This window comes from Pan troglodytes, chromosome X (genome assembly GCF_028858775.2).
Source record: "Pan troglodytes isolate AG18354 chromosome X, NHGRI_mPanTro3-v2.0_pri, whole genome shotgun sequence".
Taxonomy (NCBI): domain Eukaryota; kingdom Metazoa; phylum Chordata; class Mammalia; order Primates; family Hominidae; genus Pan; species Pan troglodytes.
The window spans coordinates 1910935-1934488 of record NC_072421.2 but is presented as its reverse complement, the minus strand read 5'-3'; the positions used below and the strand labels follow the sequence as shown (position 1 = coordinate 1934488).

Genomic DNA, 23554 nt, shown 5'->3' with positions numbered 1-23554 from the left:
AAGGCGCAAGCCCCGCCTCCCGGACGGCCTATTTCAAGGCGCAAGCCCCACCTCCAGGGCGGCCTATTTCAAGGCGCAAGCTCCACCTCCCGGGCGGCCTATTTCAAGGTGCAAGCCCCGCCTCCCGGGCGGCCTATTTCAAGGTGCAAGCCCCGCCTCCCAGGCAGCTTATTTCAAGGTGCAAGCCCCGCCTCCCGGGCGGCCTATTTCAAGGTGCAAGCCCCGCCTCCCGGACGGCCTATATCAAGGCGCAAGCCCCGCCTCCTGGACGGCCTACTTAAAGGCGCAAGCCCCGCCTCCCAGGCAGCCTATTTCAAGGTGCAAGCCCCGCCTCCCGGACGGCCTATTTCAAGGCGCAAGCCCCGCCTCCAGGGCGGCCTATTTCAAGGCGCAAGCTCCACCCCCCGGGCAGCCTATTTCAAGGTGCAAGCTCCACCTCCCGGGCGGCCTATTTCAAGGTGCAAGCCCCGCCTCCTAGCCCTATTTCAAGGTGCAAGCCCCGCCTCCCAGGCAGCCTATTTCAAGGTGCAAGCTCCACCTTCCGGGCGGCCTATTTCAAGGTGCAAGCCCCGCCTCCCGGGCGGCCTATTTCAAGGTGCAAGCCCCGCCTCCTAGCCCTATTTCAAGGTGCAAGCCCCGCCTCCCAGGCAGCCTATTTCAAGGTGCAAGCCCCGCCTCCCGGACGGCCTATATCAAGGCGCAAGCCCCGCCTCCTGGACGGCCTATTTAAAGGCGCAAGCCCCGCCTCCCAGGCAGCCTATTTCAAGGTGCAAGCCCCGCCTCCCGGACGGCCTATTTCAAGGCGCAAGCCCCGCCTCCAGGGCGGCCTATTTCAAGGCGCAAGCCCCGCCGCCCGGGTGGCCTATTTCAGGGCGCAAGCTCCGCCTCCTAGCCCTATTTCAAGGTGCACCCTCTGCCTCCTGGGCGGCCTATTTCAAGGTGCAAGCTCCTCCTCCTAGCCCTATTTCAAGGTGCACCCTCTGCCTCCTGGGCGGCCTATTTCAAGGTGCACCCTCTGCCTCCTGGGCGGCCTATTTCAAGGTGCTCGCTGCACAGATGGGAGTGGTTTTCTGCAGTGGTCACGGATGAACTCAATAACACCCAAGTCACACGCTGCTCCACCCTTACAGTGGCCTCGTATCACAAAAGAACGTGTAGGTTGCTTTGTGCTTTAAGAGAACAGCTGAAATAGGCTGGGTGCAGTGGCTCACGCCTGTCATCCCAGCACTTTGGAAGGCCGAGGTGGGTGGATCACCTGAGGTCAGGAATTCGAAACCAGCCTGGCCAACATGGTGAAACCCTGACTCTACAGAAAATACAAAAATAAGCCAGGTGTGGTGGTGGGTGCCTATAATCCCAGCTACTGGGGGGAGGCTGAGGCAGGAGAATCGCTTTAACCTGGGAAGCGGAGGTTGTGGTGAGCCAAGATCATGCCATTGTACTCCAGCCTGGGCAACAAGAGTGAAACTCTATCTCAAAAAAAGAAAGAAAAAAGAAAACAGCTGAAATAGGCTGGGTGCAGTGGCTCACGTCTGTCATCCCAGCACTTTGGGAGGCTGAGGTGGGCGGATCACCTGTGGTCAGGAATTCGAGACCAGCCTGGCCAACACAGTGAAATCCTGTCTCTACACAAAATACAAACACTAGCCGGGCGTAGTGGCAGGAGCCTGTAATCCCAGCTACAGGGGGGAGGCTGAGACAGGAGGATGGCTTGAACCCAGTAGGTGGAGGTTGCAGTGAGCCGAGATTGTGCCACTGCACTCCAGCCTGGGCGACAGAGTGAGACTCCGTCTAAATAAATAAATAAGACAAAACAAAACTGACCTCTATATATTTTATATAATATAAATTATGTGTTCCATAAATTCTGTAAATGATGTGTTCTATCCATGTACAGGCACATGTGTAGAGGTGTGTGTATTCAGGTGTGTATACATACATACACATACACACCCATCTGTGCGCGCACACACACACACAGTCACGTGTGTCACTGCATGACAGGGACGTGTTTTGGGAAATGCATCCTTAGGCGATTCTCTTTGTGTGCCCATCACGGGGTGCACTCACACATACCGCCGGGGCACATACACCCTGCTACTCACCTGGGCTGTGTGGCAGGGCCCCCAGCTCCCGGCCTGCTACTCACCTGGGCTGCATGGCAGGGCCCCAGGCTCCCGGGCTACAAACCTGGACAGCAGGTGAGTGTGCTGAGTGCTGCAGGCTGCTGTAATACAATGGTAGGGATTTGTGTGTCTACAAATAAAGGCACAGGAAAACTACGGTATTACCATCTCCTGGGACCTCCGCTGTCTAGGAAGGCCGTTGTTGACTGAAGGGTTGTTACCTGGCACGGGTGACTGTGTATAATTCTGGACAGACTCCGTTTTTTTTTTGGTCTGTTTTTTTCTTTTTTGAGACAGAATCTCACTCTGTTGCCCAGGCTGGAGTGCAATGGCATGATCTCGGCTCACTGCAACCTCCACCTCCCGGGATCAAGTAATTATCCTGTCTCAGCCTCCCGAGTAGCTGGGATTACAGGCACCCGCCACCATGCCCGGCTAATTTTTGTATTTTTAGTAGAGATGGTGTTTCACCATGTTGGCTAGGCTGGTCTGGAACTCCCAACCTCAGGTAATCCGCCTACCTTGGCCTCCCAAAGTGCTGGGATTACAGGCACGCGCCACCAAACCCAGCTAATGTTTGTATTTTTAGTAGAGATGGGGTTTCCCCATGTTGGCCAGGGTGGTCTAGAACTCCTGACCTCAGGTGATCCGCCCACCTCGGCCTCCCACAGTGCAGGGATTACGGGCATGCGCCACCACACACGGCTAATTTTTGTATTTTTAGTAGAGACGGGGTTTCACCATGTTGGCCAGGCTGGTCTCAAACTCCTGACCTCAGGTGATCTGCCCGCCTCGGCCTCCTAAAGTGCTGGCATTGCAGGCGTGAGCCACCGTGCCCAGCCTCACTCATTTTTTTTTTTTCAATCACACATGGTGTCTCCATGGGAGGCCTAGATGAAGCAAGAAGAAAATTTGGCTTTGATGATGAAAGGGGGAGTCCAGTGCGGTGGCGCATGCCTGTGGCCCTCACCACGTGGCAACCAAGAAGGAGGAGGCTTCCAGGCCCCTCCATCACACTGGCCTCAGCGTGGGGCCAGGCAGGACCTGATAGCCACCAGGAGATGCCACAGAGCCCGGCCCTGGAGAGCAGCCAGGCCTCTGTCCCTCCTACCTCCCTCCTCCCTCCCTTCCCACGTCAGCCTGGCCCGTAACTGTCCCTCCTTCCTCCCTTCCCACATCAGCCTGGCCCAGAGCTGGGGCGAAAGCATCCCAGTCACCTCGGGCTGCCCCAGCCAAACTCCTCTGTCCTGTTCTGGGAAAGCAGGCAAAGTCCCTGCCTACAGGGTTCCCCACGTACCTGCAGGACGCCATCTGTCTTAAGGCACGAAGCCCGGGGCCTCCGTAGGGCTCACAAGCGGCTTCTAGAGAAGATGCCCGCCACAGCTGCTCTCTGCTCCATCTCAGGTGACCACTGGCCATCTTGGAAGAAACCTGCTTTGATGGTTTTCAAGCCTGAAGCTCCTTCCTCTCCAGCCCCTGCCACCCGGGGCGGGGAATGGGGACGGGATGGAGACAGAGGTGGGCCCAAGCCCTCCAGGAGTTCTAGGGGCTAGGGACAGGTTCCCACCACTTGGATGCCCAGGGAAGGCCCCACCTCGGATTGAAACGTTCATGGGTCCAAGAAGGTTCTGGGAGTCACCCCAGGAAGAGGCCGGCATGGGGGGGGCCTCTCGGTGGAGAGAACCAGAGGCGCCTGCCCTAGGGGGAACCCAAGCCCCCCTTCGTCTTGGCTGCTGGGAGTGGGCTGGGGGGCCGCATGGTTGCAGCAGGGACCTCCAGCATGGCCTCCCTGTGTTCTGGTGCCCTCGCCATTTGCCCTTAAACCAAGGGCCCGTGGAGGGAGTCCCCCAGGTGGAAAGAAGCCGGATAAAGGGTCCCTGGGGCTTGTTCCTCTCCCTCTCCCTTCTATGTCTGCTGGAACTTTTTTTTTTTTTTTTTTTTTTTGAGACATTCTCACTCTGTGGCCCAGGCTGGAGTGCAGTGGTGTGATCTCGGCTCACTGCAACCTCCGCCTCCCGGGTTCAAGCAATTCTCCTGCCTTAGCCTCCGCAGTAGCTAAAATTACAGGCGCCCACCACCATGCCCAGCTAATTTTTTTGTATTTTCAGTAGAGACGAGGTTTCACCATGTTGGCCAGGCTGGTCTTCAGCTCCTGACTTCAGGCAATCCACCCCCCCTCGGCCTCCCAAAGTGCTCGGATGACAGGCGTGAGCCACCGCGCCCAGCCCGTCTTTTTATTCACTGGAGTAACTGCAAAAACAGGACCTCTGGACTGTAAGAGTCTGTGTGTGGCATGCACAGAACATCCCGAGGATTGTGATGATTTAAAAACCAGTGGGGTGGCAAGGCTGGAATTCTGTGCAGGGCAGCCTGGCGGGCCAGGTTCACCCACTCCCTCCTGCTCCACTCAGCGAGCACTGCACTATGAGTGTCTGGTGCATACCAGGAGTGTCCGTCTGGCTCTAAAACAGCCTCTGGATTCATCTGGGGGCCGGGGCAGGGGAAGCGGGAGGACAACAGATCCTAAGGATGATGTTGAGTACACAGCTCCTCCCCACCTGCCCAGCTCGAAGGCCCACGTCCAGGGAAGCTTTGCAGAGAGCCCTTTTCCAGGGTAAAAGTCTTAGGGGGCTCTTATAGGGGGAGAGGTCTTGGGGAGCCCTCTTCAGGGATGAGGTCTTGGGGAGCCCTCTTCCAGGGGGCAGGTCTTGGGGGGCACCTTCAGGGGGGAAGTCTTTGAGGCAGCCCTCTTCACGGGGGAAGTCTTGGGGGGCCTCCTTCAGAGGGCAGGTCTTCGGGGGACCCCTTTGGGGGGGCCTTTTGAGGGGCCCTTTTCAGGGGGGTGACCCTGGGAGTCCCTTTTCAGGGATGAGGTCTTGGGGAGCCCTCTTCAGGGGCAATGCCTTTTGGGGGCCCTCTTCTGGGGAAAGGGGTCTGTCAAGCCCTCTCATCCTGCAGCCTCATCAGCCCTCCCCAGACCACACTTCGTACAGGCAGAGCCTCGGCAATGATTAATTACAAAAGATGCGCTGCTGCCCCCACCTGACACAGAGCCTGGCACCCCACCCCACCCCGCACAAAGCCAACCTCACCCCGGCTCTGATTCCTTCCCGGCAGTCCGATGAAGCCTGAAGTCTTCCCGTTAAAACACCTCTGCTTCTGGGTGGGGCGCAGTGGCTCACAGCTGTCATCCCGGCACTTTGGGAGGCCGAGGTGGGCGGACCACTTGAGGTCAGGAGTTCGAGACCAGCCTGCTTGGGCCTGGCACCCAGGATGTGCTTGGCAAATGCTTCTGGAATGGATGGATGGAACCCCATCTCTACTAAAAATACAAAAATCAGGCGTGGTGGTGCACACTTGCTATCCCAGCTACTTGGGAGGCTGAGGCAGAAGACATGCTTGAACCTGGGAGGCAGGGATTGCAGTGAGCCGAGATCACGCCACTGCACTCCAGCCTGGGCGACAGAGCAAGACTCCGTCTCAATAAACACACAAACAAAAAAACCCACGTCTACTTCTATTATTAACCCACCTACTTTTCTGAGCCCCAAGGGGCTTTCTGGACACAGATTCCAGGAGAGCGGCTGCTGGTCAGGCAGCAGTGATCTCTAAAGCCACGCAGGTAATTTTATCAGATGCTGGCAGAGAAGGGGTTCTCATGGATGGGTACCTGGCAGGCGGATCGGGGCTCATTCCTTTCTTCTCGGTCCTTGGAGGGGCAGGGCGGTGAGAGACACAGCTCTACCCCCACTATCCAGCAGCTGTTGTCTCTCCCACTTCCAATTCCCGGGTGTGAGGCCCACCTGATCCTCCTTTCCCAGGGAGGCTGTGTGGCCCCAAAGGCCTCCCAGGTCATGCCCTAGTCAGGCATAGCGACTGTGTTGTTCCCTCCCAGATACGAGGGGCAAAGGAGTTAGTGTCCAAGGCTAAGTCCCACGTGCAGCACTCTGTGTGGAAAAACAGCCCCAATTAGCAATTCATTCATCCATCCATCCATCCATCCATCCATCCTTCCATCCATCCATCCATCCATCCATCATCCATTCATTCCAGAAGCATTTGCTGAGTGAGCACATCCATCTATCCATTATCCATCCACCCACCCATTACCCATCCAATTATCCATCCATTCCAGAAGCATTTGCCGATCGAGCACATCCATCCACCCACCCATTCATTATCCATCCATCCATCCATCCATCCACCCATCCATTCCAGAATCATTTACCAAGCAAACACATCCAGCTATCCATCCATGCACCCACTCATTGATTATCCATCTATCCATCCATTATCCATCCATCCATCCATCCCAGAAGCATTTGCCAAAAGAGCGCATCCATCCATCCACCCACCCACCCATTCATTATCCATCCATCCATTCATTCTAGAATCATTTGCCAAGCAAACATATCCATCTATCCATCCATCCACCCATTCATTATCCATCCACCCATTCATTATCCGTCCATCCTAGAAGCATCCATTATTCATCCATCCACCCATTATCCATCATCCATCCACCCACCCATTATCCATCCATCCATCCATTATCCATCATCTGTTCATTATCCATCCATCCATTATCCATCCATCCATCCATTATCCATCATCTGTTCATTATCCATCCATCCATTATCCATCCATCCATCCATTATCCATCATCTGTTCATTATCTATCCATCCATCTATTATCCATCCATCCATTATCCATCATCTGTTCATTATCCATCCATCCATTATCCATCCATCTATACATTATCCATCCATCTATCCATTATCCATCCATCCATCCATTATCCATCCATCCATCCATTATCCATCCATCTATCCATTATCCATCCACCCACCCATTACCCATCCAATTATCCATCCATTCCAGAAGCATTTGCCGATCGAGCACATCCATCCATCCACCCACCCATTCATTATCCATCCATCCATCATCCATCCATCCATCCATCCATCATCCATCCATCTATCCATTATCCATCCATCCATTATCCATCCATCCGTTATCCATTCACCCATCCATCCATCCATCCCAGAAGCCATTTGCCAAGCACATGCTGGGTGCCAAGCCCAAGCAGGCGGGCATCCTCCTGGCTCTGAGAGGAGCTTGAGCAGAGCCCACAGACAGTACCACCCTGCTGGCGGGTCACCAAGCCACCAAGCCACCAAGCCAGTGCAGGCTGAGGGCTGAGCACACAGAGCACCGTCTCAGTGTCTGGACATGGTTAGCCGTCCCCACCCGCGTGGAAGGAAACTTTTTCTCTCCCCTAAGACAGGCTTTGCAGACTTGGAAAGGGAACGCCGTGTTCCAGGGCTCAGACCTGGAGCCCCGGCCAGAGCAGATGCGAGCCAGCCTCATCTGGAAATAGCAGCTCTGGTCCCGGCCTCGCTGAGGCACTGAAAACCAGCACCAGGGCCCCGTCCAGCTCGGCCTCACTGAGGCTGGGAAACAAACACAGGTCTGTAAGGCGCAGCTCCCCAAGCAAACTCCCCACCCCTGCCCAGCACCCACAGCGCTCCCGGCCTCTGTCCTCTATTCCAGGACCCCTGTAGCGAGCCTGGCTTGGTCCTGGGTCCTCAGGGGACACTGTCCACCCCCGCTGCCCTGGCAGAGCCTCAGGAATGTGCTTGGTCTCCACAGCCCTCCCCACAGCAATGTCCCAAGGTTAGACCTACCCATGCCTCAGTGACTTCTGAGGCGCCTGTCCCGCCGCCCAGCAGCCACTCCAGCCTCCAGAGCTGGCCCCAACCTCCAGCCCCAGGCTGAGCTGCCCTCCCCAGAGGTCAGGAAAAGCCTCAGGCAGGGCTCACAGCTGCACCCAGGAGTCACCCAGGGTGACCCCGCTCTCCGGGGCGGGTCACTCCTGCCCACCCACAGCCAAGGACTGTCACTTTCTCAGTACACAAGGGAGAGAAAGGAAAAACAAGAGCGAGAAAGACACAAGGAGAGAAAAGGAAGGGAGAAGCAAAGAAAAAAGAAAGACACAGGGAAAGAAGAGGAAGGAAAAGAAGGGAGGAAAGGGAGGAAGGAGGGAGAGCGGGAGGAGAGGGAAAGAAAGGGAGAGACAGGGAAAAGCAGGAAAGAAAGGGAGAGACAGGGAAAGGCAGGAAACGAAGCGGTGGGAAGGGAAAGAAGTGAAAAGGAAGGCGGGGAGGGAGGGACGGGCGAAAGGGAGGAAAAGAGCAAAGGAGACAGGGAGACAGGAAAGAAAAAGGGGAGGGAGGCAAAGGGGGAAAGGGAGAAAAAGAAAGGAAGAGAGAGGGAATGATGGAGAAAAACAGGAGGGAGGGAGGAGAGAAGAAAAAGGAAAAGGAGGGAGGAGAGAGGAAAGAGGCAGGGAGGTAGGATAGAAAAAGACGGAGGAGAGAAGAAAAAAGAAAAGGGGGCGGGGTGCAGTGGCGCACGGCTGTAATCCAGCACTTTGGGAGGCCGAAGTGGGCGGATCACCTGAGGTCAGGAGTTCAAGACCAGCCTGGCCAACATGGTGAAACCCCATCTGTCCTTAAAAAAAAAAAAAAAAAAAAGCCGGGTGGGGTGGCTGGCACCTGTAATCCCAGCTACTTGGGAAGTTGAGGCAGAAGAATCTCTAGAACCTGAGAGGCAGAGGTTGCAGTGAGCTGAGATCACGCCACTGCACTCCAGCCTCGGTGATAGAACAAGTCTCCATCTCAAAAAAAAAAAAAAAAGGAAAACGGGGAGAAAGGGAGAAACAGGAAGGAAAGAGCAAGACAGGAAAGAATAAAAGGAAGAAGAAAAAGAGAGGCAAAGGGAGAGAGGAAAAATGAAAAAAAAAAAAAAAACGGAAAAGAGACAGCTAGGCGTGGTGGCTCACATACCTGTCATCCCAGCACTTTGGGAAGCCTAAGTGGGCGGATCCCCTGAAGTTGGGAGTTCGAGACCAGCCTGTCCAACATGGTGAAACCCCGTCTCTACTAAAAATATAAAATTAGCTGGGCGTGATGGCGCATGCCTGTCATTCCAGCTACTCTGGAGGCTGAGGCAGGAGAATCGCTTGAACCCGGGAGGCGGAGCTTGCACTCCAGCTTGGGCAACAAGAGCGAAACTCTGTCTCAAAAGAAAAAAAAAACGGAAAAGAGAGAGGGGAGAAAGGGACGAGAGGAAGGAAGACAGGAAATAAAGAGGAAAAGGAAAAGAGAGGGAAGGAGGGAAAAGCAGAAAAGGGAGGAAGGGAAGGAAAGAGGAAAAGGGAAGGAGAGACAGAAAGAGGGAGAAAAAAGAGGGAGGAAGCAAAGAAAAAACAGAGGAAGGGCGGAGGGAGAAAAGCAGAAAAAGGGAGGAAAAAAATGAAAAAGAGGGAAGAAAGGTAGCAAGAAAGGAAGGAGAAAGGGAGAGAGAAATGAAAGAAAAAGGAAGGGAGGGAAACGAAGGGAGACACGGAAAGAGGGAGAAAAAGGAGGGAGGCGGGAAAGCAGCAAAAAGCAAAGGCAAGCAGGGAAGGAAGAGACGGGAGAAAAGGGCGGGCGGGAGAGAGCCGGGAAGGGAGAGGAGGAGGGAGGACGGAGGAGGGAGGCGGGAGGAGGGAGGCGGGAGGGAGGGAGGAAGGGCGGAGTGGGAGGTCGGGAAGGAGGACCCCGGCCGCAGCCCCCGCCGGGCAGACACGGGCACAGACACGGGGAAATAGGGGAGCCCGGGCGGGTGGGCGCGGCCCACGGAACCCCCAGCCCCGGCGCGGAGGGCACCGCGGGGTCAAAGAACGGAGACCCAGAGATCCCCCCCCGCCACCAACCTAGGCCGGGCGCGGAGGGCGGCGCGGAGTCACGGATCGGTAGCGGGACTGAGCCGCGCCCACGTGGAAGCCGCCGCAGGCTTCGCGCGGGGCTCCCCGGGTGCACGCGGGCAGGGGCCGGGGTCTCCCGACGCACGACCCCGGAGAGTGTTGAAAGGGTCGGAGCTGCCTGGAGGTCAAGGGTCAAGGATCGGGGGTCGGGGCACCACATGTCGCACATCCCGGCGGGGTCGCCGCGGCCTCCGGGAGAAAGCGGACGGCGCACTCGGAGCGAACGGGGCATCAGGGTGGGCTTCTGACTCCGCAGCCGCCCTCCCGCCCGCTCGGGTACTGGCAGCGGCGTGACCTTCACAAGGTCAAGGTTGCCGCGGAACCCCCAGCGGCCCCTACGGCGCATGGGCGGGGCCTGGCTCCCGGCATACCTAGGGATGCGGGGCGGGGCGTCTCCGGGGAGCGCAGCCAATGGGCGCGGTTCGCTGGAGTGCGGGGCGGGACGCAGCGGGATTCCCGGCAGCCGTCAGAGGCGAGGCACGCAGGCTGGGGCGGGGCGGGGCCGGGCGGCGCAGCCAATGGGAGCGGCGCGAGCAGGCGCGGGGGCGGAGAGTGGGCGTGGCGTCGGCGTCTTAGCGGCTGCGCGGTGGCTGCTCCGTCTTTTCGGTCCCGGCGGCGGCAGGGCTGAGCCAGCGACGCCCTCCATTCACTCTCCGCGCCCGTTCTCCGGCTGTCCTCCCGTTCCGCTGCCCGCCCTGCCACCATGACGGAACAGGCCATCTCCTTCGCCAAGGACTTCTTGGCCGGAGGCATCGCCGCCGCCATCTCCAAGACGGCCGTGGCTCCGATCGAGCGGGTCAAGCTGCTGCTGCAGGTGGGGACGCGGGCGCGGCCGCTCCGGGGAATAGGGGACGGGAACCGAGTGGCCGGGTCGGGCGGGGACGTGGGCAGCAGAGCCTTGCAGGCGGGCGCCGGAAGTGGAAGGCCGCGATCGCTTTGTCCACGCGCCGCCGGCTTCCGGGGGCCGCATCACGTGACCGCTGCTGCAGGGCGTGGCGACGTCCACGCGTGCGCACTGGGCCCGGCGGGCGGGGGGAATGCGGCACGGATTGGAGGGCGCCTGCGCGCTGAGCAGGGCCCTTGGACGGACTCTGCGGCTGGCGGGCCTTGACCTTGAGCTCAATCCTGCGGGTCCCCCGGGCTGGGACCAGCCCTTCCGGCGGATGCCTGGCCGGCGTCTGCTCTTGCTCCCTCCACCGTGAAGGGTAATTGTAAGGCCAATAGGGCAACGAGCCTGCCCGCAGGTGTCCTGGAATAACCAGGATATGGTTATTGGTGGTTCTTACCCCCCTTCTTAGCTCATTTGTGCAATTCTGATCCAGAGCAATGCATTTTTTGTCTTTTGGGAGAGGCTTATAGAAAGTAGCATGATGCCTAGGAACATTGCCGCCAGGACGTCCTTGCTAACGTTGTACTCCCAGTGACAGCTCGGTGATGGGAATGAATAGGCTTGGCTGCAAGGACCGGTCACGCCCGCGATCCCAGCGCTTTTGAGAGGCCCGGGGAGGATCGCTTGAGGCCAGGAGTTTGAGAGCAGCCGGGGCCACACAGCAAGACCTCACCTCAAAAAAAAATTATTTTAACTTAACGAAGCAGGACGTGCCAGTGCATCGAGAGGCCCGGAGAGGATCGCGTGAGCTCAGGAGTTTGAGACCAGCCTGGGCAACAGAGCAAGACCGCATCTCTAAGATAATTTTTTAAACCTAGTACAGGGTGGCGTGTCCCGGGAGTTTGAGACCAGCCAGGACAACATAGCAAGACCCCATCTCTAAGAAAATTTTTTAAACTTAGCAGGCGGGGTGTCCCATTACTTGGAGAGGCCCAGGGAGGATCGCCTGAGCTCAGGAGTTTGAGACCAGCCAGGGCAAGATAGCAAGACCCCATCTCTAAGAAAATTTTTTCAACTTAGCAGGCGGGGTGTCCCATTACTTGGAGAGGCCCAGGGAGGATCGTTTGAGCCCAGGAGTTTGAGACCAGCCAGAGTAACATAGCAAGACCCCACATCTTAAAAAAACCTTTTTTTTTTTTTTTGAGATGGAGTCTCTCCCTGTCGCCCAGGCTGGAGTGCAGTGGCACGATCTCGGCTCACTGTAGCCTCCGCCTCCTGGGTTCACGCCATTCTGCCTCAGCCTCCCTAGCCGGCGCCCACCACCACACCCTGCTAATGTTCTGTATTTTTAGTAGAGACAGGGTTTCACCGTGTTAGGATCCTCTTGATCTCCTGACCTCGTGATCCGCCCACCTCAGCCTCCCAAAGTGCTGAGATTACAGGCATGAACCACTGTGCCCGGCTTAAAGAATTTTTTTAAACTTATCAGGGCGGGATGTCCCAGCGCTTCGAGAGGCCCAGGGAGGATCACGTGAGCTCAGGAGTTTGAGAGCAGCTTGGTCATCGTAGCAAGACTCCATCTCTAAAAGTAACTTTTCAACTTAGTGGAGCTTGATGGTTGTGCATCTGTAGACCCGGGTACTCGGGAGACTGAGGCGGGAGGATGGCTTAATCCATGAGCTGGAGGCTGCAGTGAGGTGAGATCGCACCACTACACTCAAACCCGGGTAACAGCATGAGACCTTGTCTTTTTAAAAAAAGAAAGAGCCGGGTGCGGTGGCTCACGAGGTCAGCAGATCAAGACCATCCTGACTAACATGGTGCAACGCTCGTCTCTACTAAATAAGCAAAAAAATTAGCCGGGCGTGGTGGTGGGCGCCTTTAGTCCCAGCTACTCGGGAGGCTGAGGCAGGAGAATCACTTGATCACCCCATTGCACTCCAGCTTGGGCAACAAGAGTGACTTGTGTCAAAAAAGGATGCACTCTGGAGCTGGGATGTTTCTGGGTGGTGGGCCCCGGGTGCTGTCTGAACACCCTCTGCGTCCCCCAGGTCCAGCACGCCAGCAAGCAGATCGCCGCCGACAAGCAGTACAAGGGCATCGTGGACTGCATTGTCCGCATCCCCAAGGAGCAGGGCGTGCTGTCCTTCTGGAGGGGCAACCTTGCCAACGTCATCCGCTACTTCCCCACTCAAGCCCTCAACTTCGCCTTCAAGGATAAGTACAAGCAGATCTTCCTGGGGGGCGTGGACAAGCACACGCAGTTCTGGAGGTACTTTGCGGGCAACCTGGCCTCCGGCGGTGCGGCCGGCGCGACCTCCCTCTGCTTTGTGTACCCGCTGGATTTCGCCAGAACCCGCCTGGCAGCGGACGTGGGAAAGTCAGGCACAGAGCGCGAGTTCCGAGGCCTGGGAGACTGCCTGGTGAAGATCACCAAGTCTGACGGCATCCGGGGCCTGTACCAGGGCTTCAGCGTCTCCGTGCAGGGCATCATCATCTACCGGGCGGCCTACTTCGGCGTGTATGATACGGCCAAGGGTACGTGTGGCTGCCATCGTGAAGTCCCAGAGACAGGCTCAACACGCAGACGTTCCCCCAGGGTCCCGTGGGCTGAAGGTCTGAGATAAGGTGTGGGCAGGGCTGGTTCCTCCTGCGGCCTCTCTGCTGGACTTGGAGACGCCGTCTTCTCCCTGTGCCCTCACAGCATCATCCCTCTTTGTGTGTCTGGGTCCTCATCCCCTCTTCTTTTGGGATGTCTTAGTCCATTTCAGGCTGCTATCACAGAATACCATAGACTGGGTGACTTATAAACAACAGACATTGATTCTCCTACAGTCCTGGAGGCTGGAGGTCTGAGATCCAGGTGTGGGCAGGGCTGGTTCCTCCTGAGGCCTCTCTCCTAGCCTTGTAGATGCCGTCTTCTCCCTATGCCCTCACAGGGTCATCCCTCTGTGTGTGTCTGTGTCCTCATCTCCTCTTGTTATGAGATGTCTTAATCCATTTCAGGCTGCTATCACAGAATACCATAGACTGGGTGGATTGTAAACAGCAGACATTGATTCTCCCACAGTCCTGCAGGCTGAAGGTCTGAGACCAAGGCATGGGCAGGGCTGGTTCCTCCTGAGGCCTCTCTCCTGGGCTTGGAGATGCCGTCTTCTCAGGCTTTTTCCTCTGTGTGTGTCTGTGTCCTCATCTATTGTTATGAGATGTCTTAGTCCATATCAGGCTGCTATCACAGAATACCATAGACTGGGTGGCTTACAAACAACAGACATTGATTCTCCCACACTCCTGGAGGCTGGAAGTCTGAGATCCAGGTGTGGGCAGGGCTGGTTCCTCCTGAGGCCTCTCTCCTGGGCTTGGAGACGCCGTCTTCCCCGTGTCCTCACAGGGTCGTCCCTCTGTGTGTGTCTGTGTCCTCGTGTCCTCTTCTGATGAGATGTCTTAGTCCATTTGAGGCTGCTATCACAGAATACCATAGAGTGGGTGGACTGTAAACAACAGACATTGATTCTGCCATAATCCTGGAGTCTGGAAGTCTGAGATCAAGGTGTGGGGCAGGGCTGGTTCCTCCTGAGGCCTCTCTCCTGGGCTTGTAGACACCGTCTTTTCCCTGTGTCCTCACAAGGTCGTCCCTCTGTGTGTGTCTGTGTCCTTATCTGCTCTTCTTATGAGGTGTCTTAGTCCATTTCAGGCTGCTAAAACAGTACTATAGACTGGGTGGCTTATAAACAGCAGACATTGATTCTCCCGGAGTCCTGGAGGCTGGAAATCTGACATCAAGGAGTGGGCAGGGCTGGTTCCTTCTGAGGCCTCTTTTTTTGGCTTGTAGACACCGTCTTCTCCCTGTGTCCTCACAGGGTCATCACTCCGTGTGTCTGTGTCCTCATCTCTTTTTAGAAGGACACTAGGGTCGTAGGATCAGGGCCCACCCTACTGGCCTCCTTTAGTCTTACCTCTTTAAAGACCTTATATCCAAGTACAGTTGCATTCTGAGGTCCTGGGGTGGGGGTGGGACTTCAGCATGTGGATTTTGAGGACAGAGTGTAACTCCCATAATAACGGTGACCCTTCAGAAGGTCAGGGCCGTATTCTCTTCCCCAAACAGGCCTAACCCCGGCCTCTGGGACTGTCTTGCTGGGCTCCGGTAGGTGGCAGGCGGCCTTTTCCCCTCCTGGCCCTGCCCCGACCTCTCGTGTTGTAAACATCAGCTGGCACTGAGCAGCCACGTGGAGGGGGCACTGGTGGTCTTGGAAGAGCTCGGCACCACCTCAGGTGGCCGTGAGCACACACTGGGGGCAGACCCTGGTCTCGGGTGGCCGTGCAGGCGCTGGAGAAGGTGACGTGCCGTTCCCCCGCAGGCATGCTCCCCGACCCCAAGAACACGCACATCGTGGTGAGCTGGATGATTGCGCAGACCGTGACGGCCGTGGCCGGCGTGGTGTCCTACCCCTTCGACACGGTGCGGCGGCGGATGATGATGCAGTCCGGGCGCAAAGGAGGTACCCGCGTGGGCTCGAGGGGGTGGGGGACCCTTGCTGCCGGGAAGGGGAACCAAGCTCCTGGCCCTGGGCCCGTGGGAGGTCAGGAACCATCAAAGGAGGCACTTCCAGGGCGTGTGAGACAGCAAGTGTGTCCGAAAGTAACCTGGCTGTGTGGAAGGATTTTCCTGAACAATGGGCTTCTGATCTTTTTGGGGTTTCATGGTCCGGGCGGCAGTTTCTAAATCCCTGCCTCCTAGAACCTTTGGTTGCACCCACACCCTCGATCCTGCCTTCTCTGCATGGACCCCGGGGTGGAGATGGGGGACACCCAGGGCGGGGCCTGAAGTCCTGTGTCCAGCCCTCCCTGAGACAGTGGCTTAGGAGGAGGGCTTGAGCTGGGGGAGCCTCAGGTATCCCTCCTGTAATCAGAACTGTGGCTCAGGCGTCTGGGGTGTTATTTCTGTGAAATGTCTCTGTGGGCGCAGGTGGTGTCCGTGTCTTGAAGAGCTTGGCGGCGAGGCCCTCACTGTCTCCCTGTCGTTGCAGCTGACATCATGTACACGGGCACCGTCGACTGTTGGAGGAAGATCTTCAGAGACGAGGGGGGCAAGGCCTTCTTCAAGGGTGCGTGGTCCAACGTCCTGCGGGGCATGGGGGGCGCCTTCGTGCTGGTCCTGTACGACGAGCTCAAGAAGGTGATCTAAGGGCCGTGGCCGCCTCCTCCACACACACACACACACCAGGGGAACCAAGAGAACCACGTAGAATCCTCAACCGTGCGGACCATCGAGCTTCGAGAAATTCCACTTGTCTTTTTCCCAGCCGCATCCTGCCTGTAGACGGCCGGGGAAGGCTCTAGAAAAGGGGCGCATTGCGATCCAACCATCGGCAGCCGATTCCATGTCTTGATCACGGGGTGGGAGGGAACCGTGGCGTCCCTGCGTGGGGCCCATGGGTGAGACACTCCAATACTGAGACCTAGAGTCCAGATGCTTGTGGGACCCAAGTCGTGTTTTAAGTATTTATTTAAAACAAAAGAATCATGTTTTCCCACTTGTACTTCAGCGCTAGCCCCTGTTTTGCACAGCCGAGTGCTGGCGAGTATGTTCTATGTTGGGCCTCCTGCTGCAGAACAATAAACAGGACGCAGCGGTCCTCCTGCCTGGCCGCGCACCTCTCCACAGGGCGGCCTGGGGTCTGGAGATGGGCGCTGGGCCCACGGGACGCAGATGGGGCCACGCTCTGCCCGTGGCTGGCCCACGTTCCCGGTCTGCGGTGCTGCCTCCTCCCCAGCACCCCCGGGGCACAGAGGGCAGGGTCACAGCTGGGAAGAGGCGGGGGGTAGAAACCAAGGCTGGCGGAAGTGTAGCCGGGCTCGCTGGTAAATGCTGGAGGACCCCAGGGCACCTGCACTTACTGTACCTTCTCTGAGAGCATTTGTATGACCACATGTCTCAGCTCTGGATGCTGGAGGTCCCAGAAAACCAAAGTATGGTAGATTCAGTCTCTGGTGAGTACCCAGTTCCTGGCTTCTAGATGGCGCCTTCTCCCTGTGTGTCCTCAGATGATGGATGAGGCCAGGGTGCTCTCTGGAGTCCCTTCTGTTAAGGGCACTGATCCCATCCATGAGGCTTCATGACTCCCAAAGACCCCCACTTCCCAACGCCGTCACTTGGGAGAGGGGCGTTTTCAGCGTGAATCTTGGGGAAACTGAAACAGGCGTGACACCCTGCGTTCCTCTCCACCTCCTGTAGCTCCCGAGGGCCACTCCAGCCCCCATTCCAGCATGAACAGTGGAGTCGGTCGGGGTCCCCAGAGTGGCAGCTGTGTGTCCGCGGGGTCACCCGTGAGAATCCACCACAAGGGGTACCCACCGCGAGGCACGACAGCTTCCTTCCAGCTCTTTCTGCTGAAACATTCATTGCGGGGCAAGAAAAGCCGTGTTGAATCTGTACCGGGCCGAACCTTGGGCCTTGGTGTCAGCGCATGGCAGGGCCACAGAGACTACAGCCCTGGGGTTCCAGAGCCGGCTCTCCCGTGCTCTCCAGAAATCCCGGCCGTAGTAAAAAGCATCTTTTTTTTGGGATGGAGTCTCGCTCTCGCCCAGGCTGGAGTACAGTGGTGCAATCTCGGCTCACAGCAACCTCTGCCTCCCAGGTTCAAGCAATTCTCCTGCCTCAGCCTCCCAAGTAGCTGGGGCTACAGGTGTGCACCACCACACCCGGCTGATTTTAGTATTTTTAGTGGAGATGGGGTTTCACCATGTTTACCTACCCGGCTGCTCTCGAGCTCCTGGCCTCAAATGATCCGCCCGCCTCAGCCTCCGAACATGGTGGGATGACAGGTTTGAGCCACCGCTCCTGGCCCGAAAGGCAGACTCTACATCTCTGCACTTGGCCAGGTAGAAACCCTCATTTGTGTCCCGATGATATCAGAGATCAGGAAAGCTCCGTGAGAGCTCGTCTTGGTCACGTGACTCGGCCCAGAGGCAAGTGGCAAAGCAGGACCTTCCACCATCAGCCCTGTGGGTCCTGCACACCCTCCACAAAACACTCGCAACCCACGGGGACCTGGGCTCCGAGTTCCTGCCTGGAGCTGTGGTCACTGCTTCATTCACTCTTGGATGTATTTTCACTCCTGATACTTAATAGTTTTTTATTTTTATTTTTTTGAGACGGAGTCTTGCTCTGTCCCCCACGCTGGAGTGCAGTGGCGCAATCTCAGCTCACTGCAGCCTCAGCCTCCCAAGTAGCTGGGATTACAGGCAGCTGCCACCATGCCCGGCTAATTTTTATATTTTTAGTAGAGATGGGGTTTCACCGTGTTGGTCAGGCTGGTCTTGAACTCCTGATCTCAGGTGATCCACCCTCAGCCTCCCAAAGTGCTGGGATTACAGGCGTGAGCCACTGTGCCCGGCACTTAATAGATTTTAACCTAGTAATTGGGGCATGGTTTCCTCAGCGGATCAGGTGAAATCTTACGTGGTACGCTGGACTTTGGGGAATTCGGTAGTGGCGGGGAGGTTCTCCAAAGTTACAATTCAAAGACCAACAAGTTTACTCCTTGATTTTTTTTTTTCTTTGAGATGGAGTCTCTTGTCACCCAGGCAGGACTGCAATGGTGTGATAACGGCTCAACGCAACTTCCATCTCCGAGGTTCAAGCCATTCTGCCTCAGCTTCCCACGTAGCTGGGATTACAGGTGCCCACCACCGTGCGCGGCTAATTTTGTTTTTTTGTTTTTGAGACGGAGTCTCACTCTGTCACCCAGGCTGGAGTGCTGTGGCACAATCTCAGCTCACTGCAAGCTCCACCTCCCGGGTTCAGGCCATTCTCCTGCCTCAGCCTCCTGAGTAGCTGGGACTACGGCGCCCGCCACCACAGCCCGGCTAATTTTTTTTGTGTATTTAGTAGAGACAAGGGTTTCACCATGTTAGCCAGGATGGTCTCGATCTCCTGACCTCGTGATCCGCCCGCCTCGGCCTCCCAAAGTGCTGGGATGACAGGCATGAGCCACTGTGCCTGGCCAGTCCTGCACAATCTTGAAATGCTGAGGCTCTCAGCAAGCTGAGTGTTGGAGATAACTTCATAGACAATAATACATGGTGGCATAGCTGTTTTTAAGAGAATCCTGCCTTGTGGGTACTATCAAAATCACAGTTCCGGTTGGGCTCAGTGGTTTACCTCTGTAATCCCAGCACTTTGGGATGGTGAGGCAGGTGAATCACCTGAGGTTGGGAGTTCAGGACCAGCCTGACCAACATGGAGAAGCCCTGTCTCTACTAAAAATAAATGTTAGCCAGGCATGATGGTGCATACCTCTAATCCCAGCTACTCGAGAGGCTGAGGCAGGAGAGTTGCTTGAACCCAGGAGGCAGAGGTTGCTGTGAGGTGAGATTGTGCCACTGCACTCCAGCCTGAGTGACAGAGCCAGACTTTGTCTCAAAAAAACAAACGGGGGTGGTGGGGGGCCAGACTCGGTGACTCACGTCTGTAATCCCAACATTTTGGGAGGCCGAGATGGGCGGATCACATGAGGTCAAGAGTTCCAGACCAGCCTAGCCAACATGGTGAAACCCCGTCTCTACTGAAAACACAAAGCTAGCCCGGCGTGGGGGCACATGCCTGTAGTCTCAGCTATTCGAGAGGCTGAGGCAGGAGAATCGCTTAAACCCAGAAGGCAGAGGTTGTTGTGAGCTGAGATGGTGCCAGTGCACTCCAGCCTGGGTGACAGAGCAAGACTGTCTCCAAAAAAAGAAAAAAAAAAGGGCCAGGCCTGGTGACTCACACCTGAAATCCCAGCACTTTGGGAGGCCAAGGCGGGCGGATCACCTGAGGTCGGGAGTTTGAGACCAGCCTGACCAACATGGAGAAACCCCATCTCTACTAAAAATACAAAAAACTAGCTGGGCATGGTGGTACACACCTGTAATCCCAGCTACTGGGGAGGCTGAGGCAGGAGAATCACTTGAACCTGGGTGGTGGAGGTTGCTGTGAGCTGAGATCACGCCACTGCACTCCAGCCTGGCGACAGAGCGAGACTCTGTCTTAAAAAAAAAAAAAAAAAATCATAGTTCCTTCCTGTGGATTTACGGTGGGGCATCCAGGGCTCCGTGTTTTAGGTTCAACCCGCAGACGATGGGACCATTCCCAGGGGCCGCAGGTGGGCTGGTGGGCTCCCTCCTTGCCAGCCTACCTGCTTCCTGGATTCCTTCTCCCTGCTTTTCTGCGCCAGGCTGCCCGGCCTCCCCCGCCACACACAGGCGACGCTGATACCTCCTTTCATCTCCTTTCCTGCAGCTCCAGGTACCCGTTTTCGTTTTGGCCCTCACACCCAGCAGAGGCCTAGTCGGGAAGACCCCAACGGGGAGACAGGGCCTGGGGAGGGGGTCAGAAGTCAAGCCAGCATCCATCCAGCTCTGGGGAATGAGGGTGGGGACACAGAGGTCAGGCCAGGGTGGGGAGAAAAGAGCCCAGGCTGGCCTCGGGGTGTGAGCACGACTGACCCTGCCAGGGCAGATCCCAGAGCCCCCGCTGGATGTGGGCAGCTCCTCACGTCTGTGGGTAAAAAGGTGCGTGGACACAGCATGTTTAGGGACATCAGAGTCTACCTGGCTACACAAGCCCTGTAAGGTGGCTTAGAAAGAGACGGGCAGCCAGGCCTGGCGCGGTGGCTCACGCCTGTAATCCCAGCACTTTGGGAGGCCGAGGCAGGCAGATCACGAGGTTAAGAGATCGAGACCAGCCTGGCTAACGTGATGAAACCCCGTCTCTACTAAAAATACAAAAATTAGCCAGGCGTGGTGGCAGGTGCCTGTAGTCCCAGCTACCCAGGAGGCTAAGGCAGGAGAATTGCTTGAACCCTGGAGGTGGAGGTTGCAGTGAGCTGAGATGGCTCCATTTCACTCTACCCTGGGTGACAGTGAGACTCCGTGTCAAAAAAAAAAAAAAAAAAAAATCCATGCAGCCAGGGTCATGTGTACAGCCGGGGGCCGGAGAGGACAGACAGGCCAGGCCGGACATCTGGCACCCTCGGAAAGCAGCAAAGGTGATGTGTTTCTCAGAAGTCCTGGAGGAGCTAGTTATAAAACACTGGAAGCTGGGCACGGTCGCTCATGCCTGTAATCCCAGCACTTTTGAGAGGACAAGGCAGGTGGATCACTTGTGGTTAGGAGTTCAAGACCAGCCTGACCAACATGGTGAAACCCCATCTCTACTAAAAATACAAAAATTGGCCAGGTGTGGTGGCAGGTGCCTGTAATCCCAGCTACTCAGGAAGCTGAGGCAGGACACGTTTGAACCCCGGAGGTGGGGGTTGCAGTGAGCCGAGATCGCGTCACTGCACTCCAGCCTGGGCGACAGACCGAGACTCGGTCTCAAAAAAGAAAAAAGGCCAGGTGTGGTGGTTCACGCCTGTAATCCCAGCACTTTGGGAGGCAGAGGCGGGCAGATCACAAGGTCAGGAGTTCGAGACCGGCTCATATAAAAATTAGGCGGGGTGGTGGTGTATGCCTGTAATCCCAGCTACTCGGGAGGCTGAGGCAGGAGAACTGCTTGAGCCCGGGAGGCAGCGGTTGCAGTGAGCTGAGATTGCATCACTGCACTCCAACCTGGGAGACAGATCGTGACTCCATCTCCAAAAAAAAAAACAGTGGAAACAGTCTCTCTAGTAGTGTTGGAGGAATGGGGCTGAATCCAGAGACAGGGACCAGTGAGTGGGTTAAAAAAAAAAAAAAAAAAAAATCATTTTATCATGAAATAAACACACAAAGTTTTGTTCTTCTTCCTGGCAGCTTCGGACTAAATTACACAGGCATCTCCCATGCCCACCGCCCGTTAGGAATGTCCATTCCTGGGCTGCGTGCGCAGGTCCAGCAGCCAGTCTGTGCAGGCGCCTGGCCCGGCCAGGGAGATTGAGGCAGACCCCCACAGGCCCTGAACCCCAGTCTCAAGTTTTCTGCACGACCTGTACTTCAGTCACCAGACACTCCTCCAGGCCGGCTTTGCCCGCCTCCCAGACCACCTGCAGAGATGAGAGGAGGAGGAGGCAGGGTGAGTCGGCCACCCCCCAGATAACAGAGCCCATGTCCTGATCTGCGGGGGCCTGTCCCATCTCAGATCTGCTCTGTGGGCCAGGCATGGTGGCTCACGCCTTGTCATCCCGGCACTTTGGGCCAGGCGCGGTGGCTCACGCCTGTCATCCCGGCACTTTGGGCCAGGTGCGGTGGGTTATGCCTGTCATCCCGGCACTTTGGGCTGGGCACGGTGGGTCACACCTGTAATCCCAGCACTTTGGGAGGCCGAGGCAAGCGGACCACGAGGTCAGGAGATCCAGACCATCCTGGCCAACATAGTGAAACCCCTTCTCTACTAAAAATACAAAATTAGCTGGGTGTGTTGGTGCATGCCTGTAGTCCCAGCTACTCGGGAGGCTGAGGCAGGAGAATCGCTTGAACCTTGAACCGGGAAGGTGGAGGTTGCGGTGAGCCAAGATGGCACCATTGCACTCTAGCCTGGGCAACAAGAGCAAAACTCCATCTAAAAAAAAAAAAAAAAAATCTGCTCTGCTCTGGTGTGCAGGGTGCGGAGACGGCCCGTGATCACGGTGGGCTGGGAGCCCAGTGTCCCCCAACTCCCTTCATCCTGCAGCTTTTCCCAGCCGCCCACCAGCACCAGCAGACAGGTGTCCAGCCTCCTAGTCCAGGCCATCTCACTCTTGTCGCCCAGATGGAGTGCAGTGGCTCGATCGTAGTTCACTGCAGCCTCCACCTCCCCGGTTCAAGTGATCCTCCTCCCTCAGCCTCCCGAGTAGCTGGGATTACAGGCGCCCGCCACCACACCTGGCTAATTTTGTATTTTTAGTAGACACGGAGTTTCTCCATGTTGGCCAGGCTGGTCTCCAGTTCCTGGCCTCAATGGTCCGCCCGCCTGGGCCTCCCAAAGTGGCCACCACGCCTGCAGACCCGTCCCAAGGCAGAAAAAACAACATACCAGCTTGTCGTTTTGGAAGCTGTCACCGATGGGGTCTTTCATGTGAGGGATGCGGGGAAAGAGTCTCTGTATCAGCAGATACCTCGGAGGAAAGAGAAATGGCCCAGCTCTGAACCCAGCACCGACCAGCTCATCATCTCGGACACGGCGTGTCCAGGACAGGCAGTGCCAGGACGGAGCAAAAGACTCAAGTCACCTACTCGAGGGGTCTCTATTTTCCCGGCCCCCGAGGCCCTGACACGCCCCCGACAATCATCATAGGCAGGCGCTGGTGTCTAATTAAAGGAGTAGGGCACTGGTACCGGAGCCACCCAGGGGTGCAGCTGCGAAGACAGACCCCTGGTGCCTCAGGTCACTGAGTTTACGACCTGAGACAGCTTGCAGCAAGGGCCGCGTCCCCCTCTTCCTCCCCCCTCCACCCCTTCCCCCCCACCCCTCCCTCTCTCCCTCCCCCTCTCCCTCCTTCCCCCTCCCCCTCCTTCCCCCTCCCCACTCATCCTCCCCTCTCCTCCTCCCCCTTCCCCCTCCCCTTCCCCCTCCCCCACCCTCCCCCTCACCTCTCCTCCCCCTCCTCCTCCTCCCCTTCCCCCCTCCTCCCCCTCCTCCCTTCTCCCCCTCCTCCCTTCCCCCTCCTCCCTTCCCCCTCCTCCTTCCCCCCTCCTCCCTTCCCCCCTCCTCCCCCCACCCCTCCTCCCCCATCTCCTCTCCTCCCCCCTCTTCCCCTTCCCCCTCCCCCTCCTCCCCCTCCCCTTTTCCCCCTTCCCCCGGGAGACAGAAGTCACCATGGCACCCATTTGACAGATTGTGAAGCTCT

The 23554-nt window shown here is 56.9% G+C and overlaps 3 protein-coding genes across 15 annotated transcripts in view; 1 reads left to right on the top strand and 2 right to left on the bottom strand.

The window, feature by feature from the left end:
- Positions 1–3425: 3425 nt before the first annotated feature.
- On the bottom strand, positions 3426–10297 carry LOC112206876 (uncharacterized). 6 transcript variants are annotated; one of them, XR_010154835.1, is made up of 5 exons: positions 9887–10297; positions 7460–7580; positions 5930–6073; positions 5797–5835; positions 3426–3557 (listed from the first exon to the last, which is right to left on the bottom strand). XR_010154835.1 is itself a non-coding variant. In XM_063804753.1 (3 exons), exons 1-3 carry the CDS (start codon positions 10281–10283, stop codon positions 6040–6042), a joined length of 552 nt encoding a protein of 183 aa, XP_063660823.1. In that variant the 5' UTR covers positions 10284–10297; the 3' UTR covers positions 5894–6039. The 6 variants fall into 6 exon arrangements, 1 of the variants encoding a protein (XP_063660823.1); XR_010154834.1 differs by lacking the exon at positions 3426–3557 and adding an exon at positions 5219–5448 and having other exon boundaries at positions 5659–5835; XR_010154836.1 differs by lacking the exon at positions 3426–3557 and adding an exon at positions 5333–5445.
- Positions 10298–10472: 175 nt separating this feature from the next.
- On the top strand, positions 10473–16309 carry SLC25A6 (solute carrier family 25 member 6). The gene is made up of 4 exons (XM_054676587.2): positions 10473–10751; positions 12818–13304; positions 15128–15268; positions 15797–16309. The coding sequence occupies exons 1-4, from the start codon at positions 10641–10643 to the stop codon at positions 15952–15954; spliced, it is 897 nt and encodes a 298-aa protein (XP_054532562.1). The 5' UTR covers positions 10473–10640; the 3' UTR covers positions 15955–16309.
- A 5156-nt stretch (positions 16310–21465) lies between these two features.
- LOC107972835 (interleukin-3 receptor subunit alpha) overlaps positions 21466–23554 on the bottom strand; it is a 39943-nt gene continuing 37854 nt past the window's right edge. For 4 of the 8 annotated variants that reach the window (XM_054676586.2, XM_063804746.1, XM_063804749.1 and 1 more), the window contains exons 11-12: positions 22741–22822; positions 21466–21772 (exon numbers count right to left, since the gene is read on the bottom strand). In XM_054676586.2, coding sequence (XP_054532561.1) covers positions 21698–21772; positions 22741–22822 — 157 coding nt within the window. In that variant the 3' untranslated portion in view covers positions 21466–21697. Of the gene's footprint in view, positions 21773–22161; positions 22288–22499; positions 22823–23554 lie in introns of those variants that run through there. The other 4 variants (XM_054676585.2, XM_054676582.2, XM_054676584.2 and 1 more) reach the window with 2 other exon arrangements.